This window comes from Erythrolamprus reginae, chromosome 9 (assembly GCF_031021105.1).
Source record: "Erythrolamprus reginae isolate rEryReg1 chromosome 9, rEryReg1.hap1, whole genome shotgun sequence".
In the NCBI taxonomy this organism is placed as follows: domain Eukaryota; kingdom Metazoa; phylum Chordata; class Lepidosauria; order Squamata; family Dipsadidae; genus Erythrolamprus; species Erythrolamprus reginae.
In genome coordinates this window covers 30,398,746-30,414,374 of record NC_091958.1, presented here as the reverse complement: position 1 = coordinate 30,414,374, position 15,629 = coordinate 30,398,746, and the positions used below count along the sequence as shown (strand labels likewise).

Genomic DNA, 15,629 nt, shown 5'->3' with positions numbered 1-15,629 from the left:
TAGTTCCCCAGAAGAACCTGTGAAAAACAATCTTCCCAAAAGATTTGTGGCTCAGTTGTATATCTAAATTGTTCAATCAGTTAATGTCATTGTTTCAATGAAAAGTGCAGTTTAATGTTTCCAAATGTAAAATAAAGCACTTGGGCAAAAGGAATCCTCAATCTGAGTATTGTATTGACAGTTCTGTGCTAGCAAAAGCTTCAGAAGAGAAGGATTTTGGGGTAGTGATTTCTGACAGTCTCAAAATGGGTGAGCAGTGTGATCGGGTGGTAGGAAAAGCAAGTAGGATGCTTGGCTGCATAGCTAGAGGTATAACAAGCAGGAAGAGAGAGATTATGATCCCACTATATAGAGCGCTGGTGAGACCACATTTGGAATACTGCGTTCAGTTCTGGAGACCTCACCTACAAAAAGAGATTGATCAAATTGAATGGGTCCAAAGATGGGCTAAGATAAACTACAGGAAATAGTATAAGGGCAGACTAGATGGACCAGGAGGTCTTTTTCTGCCGTCAGTCTTCTATGTTTCTATGTTTCTATCAGATATTACATACACCCAATTAAGGTTGTCCCCCACTAAAGGTGGATTGTGAGGCGAGACCTCCACCTCCAGGCCACAGATTCACCTGATGAGGCTTTGCTGGTTTGTACGGCCCAGTTTCTGGCACGCCATGTCCCGCACTGGCCCATGGACCAGGGGTGGGTGGCAACCCTGGTTTATCACATCCATATCAGTAGTGGGCTGCTGCAAGGATGGTCCCATACGCCATCCCAGTAGGGAAAATGGAGATGTGCACACATTTCCATGTCCCCGATGCGTGCACATGCTCCTGTGCAAGATTCGGCTTCACTGATCCATGTACCGTATATATCAGACACTCCTTTCCCCCCCTAAAAGAGAGTGGAAATGTTGGTCCATCTTATACACCGAATACAGCTATTTTTGGCCTCACAAAGCCCCACCCCCACGTTCCATTTTTGCAAAAAAAATGAGTCCATTATTTGCAAACAAATGGGTCCGTTATTTACAAAAAAAATGGGTCCCTTATTTGCAAAAAAATGGGTCTGTTATTTGCAAAAAAATGTCTTTGTTATTTGCAAAAAAATGGGTCCGTTATTTGCAAAAAAAATGGGTCTGTTATTTGCAAAAATTGGATGCTTGGAAGGTTTGGGAGACCTGCAGCATGCTCCTTGGGGCTGGGCGAAGGCAAAAACACCCCATTTGTGGGGGGAAATGGGCCATTTTGGGGGGAAACGGGGGTGCTTTTGCTTTCCCCCAGCCCCAGGAGCTCTCTGCAGGCCTCCCAAACCCGCTGCCCATCCCATTTTTGCAAGAATTGGGTCCGTTTTTGCAAAACGTGAGGTGCACAAAGGGTTTGGGAGGCTGGCAGAGTGCTCCTGGGGCTGGGGAGGACAAAACCTTTTTTTTTTTACTTACCTCTTTGAAATCTTGGTTCGTCTTATAGTCTGAAAAATACAGTACCTTGTAGCAAGTTAGCAATGGAGAGAGTGTGAGGCTGGCAGACATGGGCTGCAAAAGATGAAGGACCAGTAGATGGCAACAAAGCCACACAGAAAACAGTAACTCTGCTGCCATCTAGTGTTTGGTAAGCTGTGCAGCTTAAACCTGGTGCCTCCAAATGCATACTTTCATACAGAATTGAGGTGCACATGATGGGGAGGATATTTTTATAAGACTTCCAAGAATTGCTCTACCTGCCCTAAAGTGAAAGGAGCCAGAAATAAGTCACAGTAGTAGTGAGTTGCTACCAGTAGGGTAGAAGACGAAGCACTAGTGGTGGCTGCCAGATTGCGCAATTTGCGCACAACCGCTACTGGTGCCAGTCCTATGGTCACTGCCATCTTTTTTCATATTTTTGGTCCATGCACATGTGCAGAAGGAAAATCTTGTGATGTGACGTGCATGTGTATATGAGATTTTGGCGGGTCTTTTGCTTCTGTGGATGCACGGAAGCAAAAAAATCCACCAAATCTCACATGCATGTCCCCTTGTGAGGTTTCCATACAGAAGCAAAACCACACTGGGATATGCATACATAGTGCGCACATGCACACAACACAACCAGAGCTGGACACACAGCCCCCTGGTAGCGGCGGTAATGACAATCTGCCCCTGAGTCACAGATGTAGAGAACGGAGATGTTGGAGGGGAAGGGTCGAAATTAGGGTTTTCTCTGTGGGTGACAAACCAACTGATGGATCCTTTCTGTTCTAGACCATTTGATGGAACTCCGTAAACCCAGCGGAGAGGAGATGGTGAGACTGCGCAGGAGTTTGGGACCCTGCCTTCCAAACCCCTGTTTTCACCAGGGAGTGTGCAGGGTTGTAGACAACAGTGCAAATTGCACTTGTAAGACTGGCTTTACGGGACAATTCTGTAAAGGTAAGATGCATCTGCTCTGGGATGCAAAGATCTAGATCTCCCAGGTTCGGAAGGAATTTTGTTTGTTTGTTTGTTTGTGTTGGAAGGGACCTTATAGATCATCTAGTAGATCATCTAGTCCAGTGTTTCCCAACCGGTGTGCCGCGAGACAAGGTCAGGTGTGCCGCGAAGCTCCTAGGGAAGCTCCAGCTGGGTAAGGCACTGCCAGTGCCGGTGCCTCCGACCTGGAGCTCCCACTCGCAGCTGCTCCCTGGCTACTGCCCGATGCCACTGTTTCCGACGCTCTCCTGCTGGGCTCCAAAGAAGGAAGGCGGGGGAAAGGAGAGCTTCAGTCTTCGCACCTCCTTTCCCCCGCCTTCCTTCTTTGGGGCCCAGCAGGAGAGTGCCAGAAACAGCGGCAACGGGCAGTAGCTGGGGGGACAGTTGCGAATGGGAGCTCCAGGTCAGAGGCACTGGCAGCGCCCCGCCCAGCTGGAGCTTCCCTGGTGTCGGTGGCAACTAGTGTCCTTTGGGGCCCGGCGGGAGGGCACTGGCGGTGGGAGCGGGAGGGTGCCGGCTGCAGTGGCTCCAGGCAGTCGTGGGCAGATGGCAGCGGCGAGAGGGAGCTCCAGAGAGAGAGAGAGAGAGAGAGAGAGATAGGAAGAGAGGCAGAGAGAGAGAGAGAGAGAGAAAGAGATACATAGCAAGAGAGGCAGAGAGAGAGAGAGAAAGAGATAGCAAGAGAGACAGAGAGAGAGAGAAATATAGCAAGAGAGAGAGAGAGAGAGAGAGAGAGAAAGAGAGACATAGCAAGAGAGAGAGAGAGAGAGAGAAAGAGAGACATAGCAAGAGAGAGAGAGAGAGAGAGAAAGAGAGACATAGCAAGAGAGGCAGAGAGAGAAAGAAAGAAAGAGATAGTAAGAGAGACAGAGAGAGAGAGAAAGAGATAGCAAGAGAGACAGACAGAGAGACAGAGAGAAAGAGAGACATAGCAAGAGAGACAGACAGACAGAAAGAGAGACATAGCAAGAGAAGCAGAGAGAGAGATAGCAAGAGAGACAGAGAGAGAGAAAGAAAAAGATAGCAAGAGAGAGAAAGAAAGAGACAGAGAAAGAGAGATAGCAAGAGAGCCAGAGAAAGAGAGAGAAAGAAAGAGAGATAGCGAGAGACACAGAGAGAGAGAGAGCAAGAGAGGGGGAAGGAGGGAGAGAAAGAAAGAGAGCCAGAGAAAGAGAGCCAGAGAAAGAGAGATAGCAAGAGAGACAGAGAAAGAGAGAGAAAGAAAGAGAGATAGCGAGAGACACACAGAGAGAGAGCAAGACAGGGGGAAGGAGGGAGAGAAAGACATAGATGGAGGGAAGGAGGGAGAGAGAAAGAGAGCAAAAAAGAGGAAGAAAGAAAGAGGGATGGAGAGAGAGAAAAAAGGGAAGGAAGGGAAAGAGGGAGGGAGAAATAGAGCGAAAGGGAGGAAGAGAGAGACTTTTTTTGTCCAAACTTTTTTTAGCCCCCCCCCCCCCCCCCCAATGTTCCCCAGGATTTTTGAGCCGCGGCTCAAAAAAGGTTGTGAAACACTGATCTAGTCCAACCCCCTGCTTAGGCAGGAGCCCCTATAGACCATTTTGGACAAATGGCAGTCCAATTGCCCCTTGAAAGTGTGGGAGTGCTCACAACAACCTCACAGGCAAGCTGTTCCATGGGTTGATTGCTCTGACTGTCATGCGTGCTGGAGCTGGCATGGGGCAATGCCTCATGTGCTCTCCAATATGACTCCATGTGCCATCTGTGAAACACATGCCACAGGTTCTGTCAAGGTTCCAGGTAGCATCTAAGCTAAATCAGAGTCTGAGTCAAATTATTCCTCAAAGTTCCAATTTATTGCCGGACCCGTCCTGGTACCCACACTGGGAAACCTGAATCTGAGTTTCCCACCCAGTTGAAAGTTCTCATCCCTGTTGTCCCCCACCCACAACCTTGTCACATTGCCCGCTCAGATTGTGCCAGTGTGGCCATTCCTCCTTCTGCTTCCACCCAGGTGGTAGACATAGGATGGCCTTGAACCCCTCGAAAGAATGCTTTGTGGTTGCATCTGTTCTTCCTGAAAATCACCCCTCCCAAGTTCCCATAAACATCAGGCCTTCTGTAGATAGTGTGGCAAGCTGTCAGTTTCTCTTCTGCACCAGCTTGACAGGTTCACTATCACTGGTATAGGGTCTCCTGCTTGTTCAGAGGGGTGGACTAGATGACCTCCAAGGCTCCTTCCAACTCTATTGTTTTTCTGTTAAGATATGCTGGTGAAACTCCAGTGCAAGGAGGAGTACATGGAGATGCTGGTGAAGAAGGAAGTGTTGGAGACCCTGAAAGTGCCCCTGAAATTGGTGCATCTGAAGAATCGTTCCTGCGCTGTCTCTGAGCACGATGTGGATGGAGAAAGCTTTTTTGGAGCCAGGCTGACAGGCGAAAACCACACAGCCTGTGGGTCAGCAATCGAGGTAAGGGGAGGATACAGGCACAGTAGGTGGTCCTCGACTCACGTCCACAACTGAACCCAAAATTTTCCTCGCTAAGCAACACAATGGTTGAGAGAGTTTTGCGCCATTTTACGAGCTCTCTTGCCACGGCTGTTTCATGAATCACTGATGGGAAGTCAGTGGCACAGTTATTAAGTAAACCTGGCTTCTCTGCTGACGTTGCAGGTCAGAAGGTCTGTTTATTTATTAGTTGACAGGTTCTGCCTACTCAACAATGTTGTCTGGCAGGACCTAGGGGAAGAGCCTTCTCTGTGGCAGCCCCGGCCCTCTGGAATCAACTCCCCCCAGAGATTCGAATTGCCCCCACCCTCCTTGCCTTCCACAAGATTTTGAAGACCCATTTATGTCACCAGGCATGGGGGAATTAATGCACCCCCTTCTGACTAGTAAGACTTGGGTATGGGTATGGGTATGGGTATGATTGTGTAGTATTGATTGTCATTTAATGATAGTGGGTTTTAACTATAGTTTTAATCATTAGATTTGTACTGTATTGTTATTGTAAGCTGCCACAAGTCTTCGGAGAGGGACGGCATACAAATCTAATAAATTATTATTAATTATTATTATATTATTTTATTAGATTTATAAGCCACTCTTTCTTGATAGACTCAGGGCAACGTACTTAGATAAAACAATAAATTATAATTAAACCCTGTATGAAATATTCCTCCATTCTAGGCCAGAGCAGGATACTATGGCCCAATGGCCCCAGGCCAGCTGGCAAAGCCGTGTTTTTAAGGCCTTCCAGAAGCCTAGGAAGGTGGGGGGGGGGGGGGTGCGAATCTCTGGGGATAGTTGGTTCCATAAGGCTGGAGCAGCCACAGAGAAGACCCTCCCCTGCAGTCCCACCCGCCGACACTATCTGGATGAAGGGATCTGGAGAAGGACAACCCTGTGGAGTCTGATTGGCCGCTGGGGACTATGAGGCAGAAAACGGTCTTGTAAATGACCTGGTCCTAAGCCATGCAGCACTTTATAGGTGATGACCAACACCTTAAATTGCATTCAGAGACCAATTGAAAGCCAATGCAGCTCGCGGAGTGATGGAGTGATGTGGGTGTACCTAGGCAGAGGTCAGTCGCAAAAAGGTGGCAAAAAAGTGATCCTGTGACCCTGGGGCACTGCAGCCCTCATGAATACATGCCGGTTGCCAATCTTCTTTATTTTGATTATGTGGCCACAGGGAGGCTTGCAATGGTCATTATAAGTCACTTTATTCAGTGCGAGTATAACTTCAAACAGCCACCAAATGAATGGTGCACATGTAGGTCTTACAACCACAACTACTTTCATTAAACAAGTCATTATGTGACCAGGTTCAATGTTATATCCTTTTTTTTTGTCATTAAGCAAATCGGGCTTCTCCAATTGACTTTGTTTGGTGGAGGCCGGCTGGCAAGGTCACAATCAGCACTCAGGTGACCTTTTCTTGTGGCCTGTTGACCAACCAGCCCCTCCAGCAGCCGAATCAGAGGAAGAGGCAGTGGGGCGGGAGTCAGGGTCAGCATCAAGGCAACCTGTGACCTCCGAGGGGGAAGAGGGAATGGAGCTGGCCGAGAGAGTGACAGAGGCAGAGCCTGGGCTGGCCGTCAGTCCTCGGATGGAGAGTCAAGAGCCCCCAGGTCTGGAGGTGGCTGACGATGAAGAGGAGGGATGGCTGGGGCCAGTGCCTGATGCACGGATGCACGGAAGGCAGAGGGGAGGAGAGCAGAGGAAACCTATGGGCCGGTCCTTGGGAAGGAAGAGCCACTGCTGCTAATGAAGCCCCACCCTAGTTTTGGGATCAAAGGCAGGGGGCAGAGATGAATAAATGTGACAGACAACTACTCCTCTTCCGGATGGATGGATTTGTTAGCCTGCAGTGAGAGTGAAGCTTTTTGCAGGGGCTGCTAGCACTCCTAATAAAGGAATCATTGACTGAAATAGAGAGGGTTTGTCATGTTTGGAGAGTTAGAGCACCCTTGAATGCTGCCTTTGTTTTAAATAACTGCTCCCAAATTGTGAGAAACTTGCAATTATCATAAATGCGAGGACTGATCTTAAGCCCCTTGGTGGTACTCATAAGAGCTCATCCAATTTAGAAATGGCCACTTTGGGTATTGGATTACTAAAGTCTTCACGCACAGTTCTGATTTTAGCCCTTAATGTAGTTTCTGGTTCTTTTTGTAGGTCAACAGGTCTCACGTGTTTTACACCAATATGATTATGTCAGACCGGGAAGATAGTGGTGTGATTACCAGGAGTAATGTGATTATGATACATTTCTCCTGCATCTATGCCTACAAGCGTGTCGTCAGCTTGCAATACTCACTCAAGGCTATGGACAGGTACGTTGTGGCTTGGGTTATTCTAAACATTCCCTTTAGCTACCTCTCTCTGTTGTCCTGGATAACTAGGATGGCTATGCTAGTTTTAGGCCAGTCTGTAAACTGGCAAGCCTGCATTTCAATGGAGGAAGCAGTGGGCTTTGGCACCCGTTGTACGTTATTTTGAGACAACCATGATTAAAGTGCTTGGCTTGACTATGGTCTACAGATCAATGTCATGTTAGATCCCATCTCCAACAGGTTCAGCTAGAAAGGATCCCTATCTTAAACTCCAAGGTACTAAACAGATTACAGATTATTATTAGACTTGGAAGGGACCTTGTAGGTCAGTGATGGCAAGCCTATGACAGGGGTGGCACAAGTGGCACACGGAGCCATACCTGCTGGCATGCAAGCCATTGCCCAAGCTCAGCTCCAACATGCATGTGTGCCAGCCAGCTGATTTGTGGCTCCCATGGAGGCTCTGGGAGGGTGTTTTTGGCTTCCAGAGAACCTCCGGGGGGATGGGGAGTGGGGTTTTACCCTCCCCCAGCTCCATGGAATCTTTTGAGCCCGGGGAGGGTGAAACACAGGCCTACTGGGCCCACAAGAAGCATAGAAACATAGAAGACTGATGGCAGAAAAAGACCTCATGATCCATCTAGTCTGCCCTTATACTATTTTCTGTATTTTATCTTGGGATGGATATATGTTAAATCAGAGGCTAGAGGCCAATGAAGAGGATAACAGCTCTTTATTTAATAATCAGGAACATCTAAAGTGACCAGCTCGCAGGCAGGTAGCGACTTAAAAAACAAGCGGCCAAAACCGCACCTTATATACATTGTTACTAGCGCAGGGATTGGTGACAATGTTTCAAGACTTCGCGCTGGAGCTTCCTATTGGTTGAGCCCGGAGGCTCCTTATTGGTCGCGCCCAGGCTTCCCATTGGTTGTGCTAACAGGCTTCTTATTGGTCACCCTGCTCCAATCAGCGATCACCTTTATTTTAGCAACTTGCAAACATAACACCCCTCCCCCCATAGGTCGAAATGACTGTCAGTCATTTAGGTAGGTTACGTAATCCTTTAACCTGATTGGTGGCTTGGTTGCTCGCCCAGACCTGCGCAGTTCAGTTTGTTGGGAGTTGTCCTCCTGGTCGGCTGGCTCCTGTGCAGCTCCGTCCGGGTAAAGGTTGCCTTGGCCTATGGACGTCGATGCAGCCATACCAACGCCAGCCGCCAGGGTTCCAGGACAGCCATCGCTGGATGCCTGAAGATGTTGCGGTGAGTAGAACGGTTGTTCTTGCTGGTTTCTTGTGGTGTGATCTGTGGGGAGAATGTCATTGTTATTTTGGGGTAATTCTGTGGGATGTCATTTTCTTATTTGGTTGACGTGTCTTCGCCAAATCCTCCCATTGTGAAGGAGGATTGTATAGGATTTGGGACCGGTTCTATGTTCTATGGTCCCCTCCCTCCATTGGAGGTTGGAGTCAAAGTCTTTGGCATACACTGGGTCGCCCGCTTTAAAAGTCCTTTCAGGCTCCCCCGTTGGTTTGTCTCTTTCTTTGGTGTATTCCGGGTGAAGTCTGTCCAGTTTTCTTCCCATGAGAAGCTCCGTTGGACTTTTCCTGGTGCTGGCCGAAGGTGTAATGTGTTGGGCCATCAGGAACTCGTCCAGCTGCTGTTGCCAGTCTCCGGGTGTCGATCGGTGAAGGGCTTCTTTAGTGAACCTCACCATGCATTCAACCCGGCCGTTAGTAGCCACGAAATGGGGTGAAGTTAATGCATGGCAGATCCCCCGTTCGGCTAGGAAAACTTCCATTTGTCTGGATGTCAGTTGTGGGCCGTCGTCGGAGACCAGGACTTCAGGTAATCCGTGTGTTGCGAAAATTTTGCGGAGTGCCTTTATTGTAGCTGCCGTTGTAGTTGAGGTCATTAGAACAACCTCCAGCCATTTTGAGTAGGCGTCCACTATGATTAGGAACGATTGGCCCGCTAATGGGCCTGCAAAGTCTATATGAATGCGAGACCACGGTACCTTTGGAGTTTCCCACTCCATTGGCTTAGTCTTGGGCGGGTTTGGGCGAGTTTGTTGGCACGGATTACAAGTTGCCACCCATGTTTCTATGTCCTGATCCAAACCTGGCCACTATAAATGGCTCCTAGCCAGGCTTTTCATTCTCACCATGCCTGGGTGACCCTGATGCAGCAATTTTAATGCTTTCTTTTGTAGTTGCTTCGGAACTATTACTCGGTCACCCCACAATATGCAATCCCTTAACATACTTAATTCCATTTGTCTACTTTTAAATGCTTGACAAGTTTCTTTTGGTATTTCTTTTGGCCACTCCCTTAGAACCCATTGTTTGACTCGGGATAACACGGGGTCTATATTTGTTTCTCTGGCTATTTGGTCTGTGGATATTATCGGGTTTTCCTGCATTTCAATTAGTAACACATCTGAGGCTGGGGCTGGGTCCTTTACCAAGTCTGCCTGGGGGCATCTGCTCAGGGCATCCGCATGGCCAATTTCCTTCCCTCCCCTGTGCTTGAGGACATAATTGTAAGCCGCTAAGAATATTGTCCAATGGGTCATCCTTGGGGAGAGGAAAGTGGGGGTCTATCCCCCGCTAAAATTCCCAATAGGGATTTATGGACCGTAATTAAGGTAAATGAGCGACTGAACAAATATCCATGAAATTTTTTAACACCTGCAACCAATGCTAGCGCCTCTTTGTCTAATTGAGAGTAATTCCTTTCTGCCGGAGCCAGGGTTTTTGAATAAAATGCAATGGGAGCATCGGTGCCGTCTGGAAATGTATGACTGAGGACGGCTCCTATCCCGAAGGGGGAGGCGTCGCATGTTAAGGTTACAGGCATGGTAATATTATACTGTACAAGAACACTGTCTGATGATAGTAATTTTTTAATTGCTTGGAAGGCGTTGTGTTCGGTGGGTCCCCATGTCCAGACTGTGCCTTGTTTAAGTAGACGATGGAGAGGCTCCACTACCGTGGCTTTCTGTTTGAGAAATATGGAATAAAAGTTTAGTAAGCCCAAAAATGATTGTAACTCAGCCTTGTTTGTCAGGACAGGGGCATTTTTTATTGCTAGTACTTTTTCTTCTGTTGGATGGATGCCTTCCTTGTCTATAGAGAACCCTAGAAATTCAACACTGGGGACTGCCCACGAGCATTTATCTGGTTTTATGCGGAGACCCATTTCCTGGAATTTTGTTAGTACTTGTCGGATTCTTTCCCATAATTGGGGAGCTGATGTTGCAGAGATCAGCGCGTCGTCGAAATATGGCACCACCCTGGGGATTTTATTTAATAGGCGCTCCATTCGGCTTTGGAAGATGCCTGGGGCAATTGCATCTCCGAATTGTAATCAGGTGCATTTAAACGCCCCCCGGTGCGTTACTATTTTTTGAATTTCCGCTGTTTCCTCTGAGACAGGTAATTGCTGGCATGCCTGGGCTAAATCGATTTTGGTGAAAATGGAGCCATTTCCTAATGTGTGCAATAGATGTTGCACTACTGGTACTGGCTAGGCATTGTGCTGCAAAGCTCTGTTAATTGTTGCTTTGTAGTCAGCACATATTCGAACTGAGCCGTCTGGTTTTAAAGGAAGGACAATTGGGGTCTCCCATTTAGCGTGATCAACCGGTACTAGGATTCCTTGGGCAATTAATTTGTCTAATTGTTGGTCGACTTTTGGAAGCAGTGGTAAGGGTACCCTCCGGGGTTTGAAACAAATTGGGGCCACTGTGGGGTCAAGGTTAAATGAGATTGGGGTGCCCCTGTATGTGCCCAGTCCTGGTTCAAATACATCAGCAAATTCCCTCATTATATCCATCGGGGGTAAATTCGAGTTGGCAATGGAGTGAATTCCCGTAATGCCCATACCAAGCGGCTGGAACCAATCTAATCCCAACAAAGTATGTTTAGGCCCATCTACAACAATTAGTGGCAACATTCCCTTAAACCAGAGGTCCCCAACCTTTTTTGCACCAGGGACCGGCTTTAAGCTAGACCAGTTTTCCATGGCCCGGTGAGGGGGGGGGGGGAAGAGAGCTAGCTGTCAGCGGCGCCGTAAAAGGGGCGATCAAGAGAGGAATGGGTGAATGAATGGACGGAGGGTGGGAAGGAAGGAAGGAAAGAGGGAAGGGACAGGAACAAAAGAAGGGTGCAAAGGAAGCAAGGAAAGGTGTGAAAGGGGAGAGTAAGAGAGGAAGGAGTGAAAGAAGGGAATGAGGGAGGAAGGAAGGGAGGAAGGAAAAGGAAAGCAAGAAATGGAGGGAGGAAAGGAAGGAAAGAAAGAAAGAAAGAAAGAAAGAAAGGGGGAAGGGACAGGAACAGAGGAAGGAAGCAAGGAAACTTATGAAAGGGGAGAGTAAGGGAAGAAGGTAGGAAGGAGAAAGAAAAGAAGAAATAGAGGAAGGGAAGGTAAAAGAGAGAAAGAAAAAGAGCAAGAAAGAAAGCAAGAAAGACAAAGAAAGAAAGGCAACTTCAAAGAAAGGCTCACTGAGCATCTCTCACTCTCTCTCTCTTTCTATCCCTCTTTCTTTCTTTCTCTTCCTTTCTCTCTCTCCTCTTCCTTTATCTCCTCTCTCTCTCCCTCTCTCTTTCTCTCCCCCTCTCTCCCCCTTTCCCTCTCTCCCTCTCTTGCTATCTCTCCCCCCTCTCCCTCTCTCTTTCTCCCTCTCCCTCTCTTTCTCTCTCTCCCCCCTCTCTTTCTCTCTCTCTCCCCCTCTTTCTCTCTCTTCTTCTCACTTTCTCTCTCTTGTTTTCTTTCTGTCTCTTTTGCTTTCTCTCTCTCTCACTCTTTCTTGTTTTCTTTCTCACGCTCTTTCTCTCTCTTGTTCTCTCTCTTGCTATCTCTTTCTCTCCCCCCCCCTTTCTCACTCTCTCTTTCTCACTTTCTCTCTATCTTGCTGTCTGTTGCTCTCACTCACTCTCGTTCTCTCTCCATTCTTCTCAGCGATGACGCGCGCACGCCCTGCCCGCCTCACCTTTGCGAGAGCACTTTCGCCCCGGGCTCTCAGCAAGGGGGTTTGGAGGAGAGGCGGGGCCGGCGAAGGTGATATTGAATGTCGGGGGAGAACGGGCGGCTGCAAGCGCTCCCTATCCCCCTGCTAGCCCACTCGGAATATTCAAAATAAGAAAAGCCTTCGCCGGCAAAGGTTTTTCTTATTTTGAATATTCCGAGTGGGCTAGCAGGGAGATAGGGAGCGCGTGCAAATACCCGTTCTCCCCCGACATTCAATATCACCTTCGCCGGCCTCCGCTGAGGAAAGCCTTTGCCGGCATTTCCTCTCGTTGTCAAGGAGGCGCAGCGGCGGGCGGAGAGAGGGAAGGAGGGGGGGGGGCAGCGGCGTCCCTCCTGGCCTTGGCGGGCCGCCCAACCCTCCCCACCTCCTGCAAACGCGGCGGGCGGCGGGGGGAGAGCGAGGAGCCGGTTCCGGCGGGCGCGGGGCTTGGCTGGCTGGCGGGGGGAGCGCCGCTGGTGATGCGGAAAGGCCGAGGGGGCCCTGGCGCCGCGGACCGGCTGAAAAGCTCCAACGGCCCGGTCCCGGTCCGCGGACCGGCGGTTGGGGACCTCTGCCTTAAACCCTTCACAACATACAGGTACATTGATAGACCCCAACACAGGAATAGCATTTCCCTGAAAATCTGAAAGTCCAGAAGTCCAAGGAATTAATTGTTCCTTTTGCATGTGTGGCAAGTATAGGTGAAATTTATGCCATGGCATTATGGAATGACACGATCCCGTATCAATTTCCATTTTGCAGGGTCGATTGTTAATCAAAAGTGAGGTAAAAAGTTTCCCCTGCGTTGGTGAAGAGTTATAGTTAATGGGGAATGGGGAATTACCTTTGCAGAATCCTGGGCGGAAACCGGTGGTCTGTTTGAAGTTCCCGCGGTTATAGGGAGCGTTGAAATTTCCGGACGCGGTTGGTTGGTGCTGCCAGGGTTGGGCAAAATCCCCTGGCGAAGGTGCTCAGCAAACCTTGGTGATGTGCCCCTTTCTATGGCAACGACGGCAGAGGGCATCCTTGAATGGGCATCTGGATCGGGCGTGTGAGCTGTTGCAACCGAAGCATGGAGGAAAAGGTCGCCTTGGGTTGTTGTATTGTGGTGGGCGGCGAATCTGAAGACAGTAGTCCTCCTCTGTCGCTGGGTCGGGAGGTTGTGCAGCGGTGTCTTCGGTGGTTGTAGGGTTGTTTTCGGCTACCTTGTTTACTGTTGGTTCTGATCGCTTGAGTTTGGCAACAGATGCGTCGGAGACTTCCGCGGCTTTGACAGCTTTTATGATGTCTTGTAAGGAGGCGTTCTCATCGATGAGGTATTTTTTCTGAAGATTCAAATTGCTCATGCCGAAGATGAGACGGTCAATTAGCTGTTCTTCTGGGTCTTTGTATTTGCATTTTGCAAGTAAGGCCCATAGTCGGGTGACAAAGTCATTGATTGACTCGCCTTCAGCCTGCTTCAACTGGGAGAATTTGTTTCGGCTGATGCGAGCAGGAGTCGTTGGCTGGAAGTGGTTCGCGAGCTTTTCCTGCAGAGCCATCCAGGAGATGCTCTCGATGGATTCTTCATCTGCGAGCGTAGTAGCTAGGTTGTAGATCACTGGACCGCAGTAATGGAGGAATATAGCTCATTTTCTGTTCTCCGATGCATCGTCTAGGTTGCTTGCTTGGAGGAAGATGCGAAATTTGGACATATATGCCATCCACGTATCTTCATCGGGGTTGAAGAAGGGCAATGCGTGCGACATTGCTGAAGCCATCTCTGTAATGCGAAGGCTCGAACCCCTCGTCGCCACTGTTAAATCAGAGGCTAGAGGCCGATGAAGAGGATAACAGCTCTTTATTTAATAATCAGGAACATCTAAAGTGACTAGCTCGCAGGCAGGTAGCGACTTAAAAAACAAGCGGCCAAAACCGCACCTTATATACATTGTTACTAGCACAGGGATTCGTGACAATGTTTCAAGACTTCGCACTGGAGCTTCCTATTGGTTGAGCCCGGAGGCTCCTTAATGGTCACGCCCAGGCTTCCCATTGGTTGCGCTAGCAGGCTTCATATTGGTCGCCTTGCTCCAATCAGCGATCACCTTTATTCTAGCAACTTGCAAACATAACAATATATGCCATGGATATTGCCTATCTGGACTTCAACAAAGCCTTTGATACGGTTCCACATAAAGAGCTGATAGATAAATTAGTGAAGATTGGACTTAATCCCTGGATAGTTCAGTGGATTTCAAGCTGGCTGAAGCATAGACATCAGAGAGTTATTGTTAATGGCGAGTATTCTGAGCAGAGACAGGTTACAAGCGGTGTAGGGATTATGTAAGCCAAATAAAAGCCACACAAAGTAAATTAGCCATTTATTTATTTATTTATTTATTTATTTATTTATTTATTTATTTGTTTGTTTGGATTTGTATGCCGCCCCTCTCCGGAGACTTGGGGCGGCTAACAGCTATGCTTAGGATAATGCAGAAACAGTTATCTGGACAAGCCTAGTGAAAATTTGCTTGGAAAAAGTGACTCATAAGTTAGCCATGAACTTTGGACAGACAAGGAGCAATAAAAATTCCTTAGCACGCTCATGATAGACACAAACAGTGTGATTGGCTAGCAATTCAGCCTCCGATAGGAGCTTTAAGTAAAAGTTAGTAACCTATTAAAAGCTTTAGATGAGCGTTTTTGTAACCAATTAGAAGCTTAAAAGAAATAGCCTATAAAAACTTGTGTATTCAGAAGCCTTAAGGGTCTGTTCTGGGTCCTATTCTTTTTAATATGTTTGTGAATGACATAGGGGAAGGTTTGGTAGGGAAGGTTTGCCTATTTGCCGATGACTCTAAAGTGGGCAATAGGGTTGATATTCCTGGAGGGGTCTGTAATATGGTAAATGATTTAGCTTGACTAGATAAATGGTCAAAGCAATGAAAACTACAATTTAATGTTTCCAAATGTAAAATAATGCACTTGGGGAAAAGGAATCCTCAATCGGAGTATTGTATTGGCAGTTCTGTGTTAGCAAAAACTTCAGAAGAGAAGGATTTAGGGATAGTGATTTCTGACAGTCTCAAAATGGGTGAGCAGTGTGGTCGGGCAGTAGGAAAAGCAAGTACGATGTTTGCATGCATAGATAGAGGTATAACAAGCAGGAAGAGGGAGATTGTGATCCCCTTATATAGAGCGCTGGTGAGACCACATTTGGAATACTGTGTTCAGTTCTGGAGACCTCACCTACAAAAAGATATTGACAAAATTGAACCGGTCCAAAGACGGGCTACAAGAATGGTGGAAGGTCTTAAGCATAAAACGTATCAGGAAAGACTTAATGAACTCAATCTGTATAGTCTGGAGGACAGAAGGAAAAGGGGGGACATGA

General features: G+C 48.0%; 2 protein-coding genes across 6 annotated transcripts in view; one reads left to right on the top strand and one right to left on the bottom strand.

Annotated features, from left to right (window-relative positions):
- LOC139172045 (uromodulin-like) overlaps nt 1-15,629 on the top strand; it is a 29,083-nt gene that overhangs the window by 3,699 nt on the left and 9,755 nt on the right. For all 5 annotated transcript variants that reach the window (XM_070760705.1, XM_070760707.1, XM_070760709.1 and 2 more), the window contains 3 exons: nt 2,237-2,404; nt 4,667-4,872; nt 7,084-7,241. In XM_070760705.1, the coding sequence (XP_070616806.1) occupies nt 2,237-2,404; nt 4,667-4,872; nt 7,084-7,241 (532 nt within the window). The remainder of the gene's footprint in view (nt 1-2,236; nt 2,405-4,666; nt 4,873-7,083; nt 7,242-15,629) is intronic.
- DRC7 (dynein regulatory complex subunit 7) overlaps nt 1-15,629 on the bottom strand; it is a 95,121-nt gene that overhangs the window by 72,304 nt on the left and 7,188 nt on the right. The window lies entirely within an intron of this gene.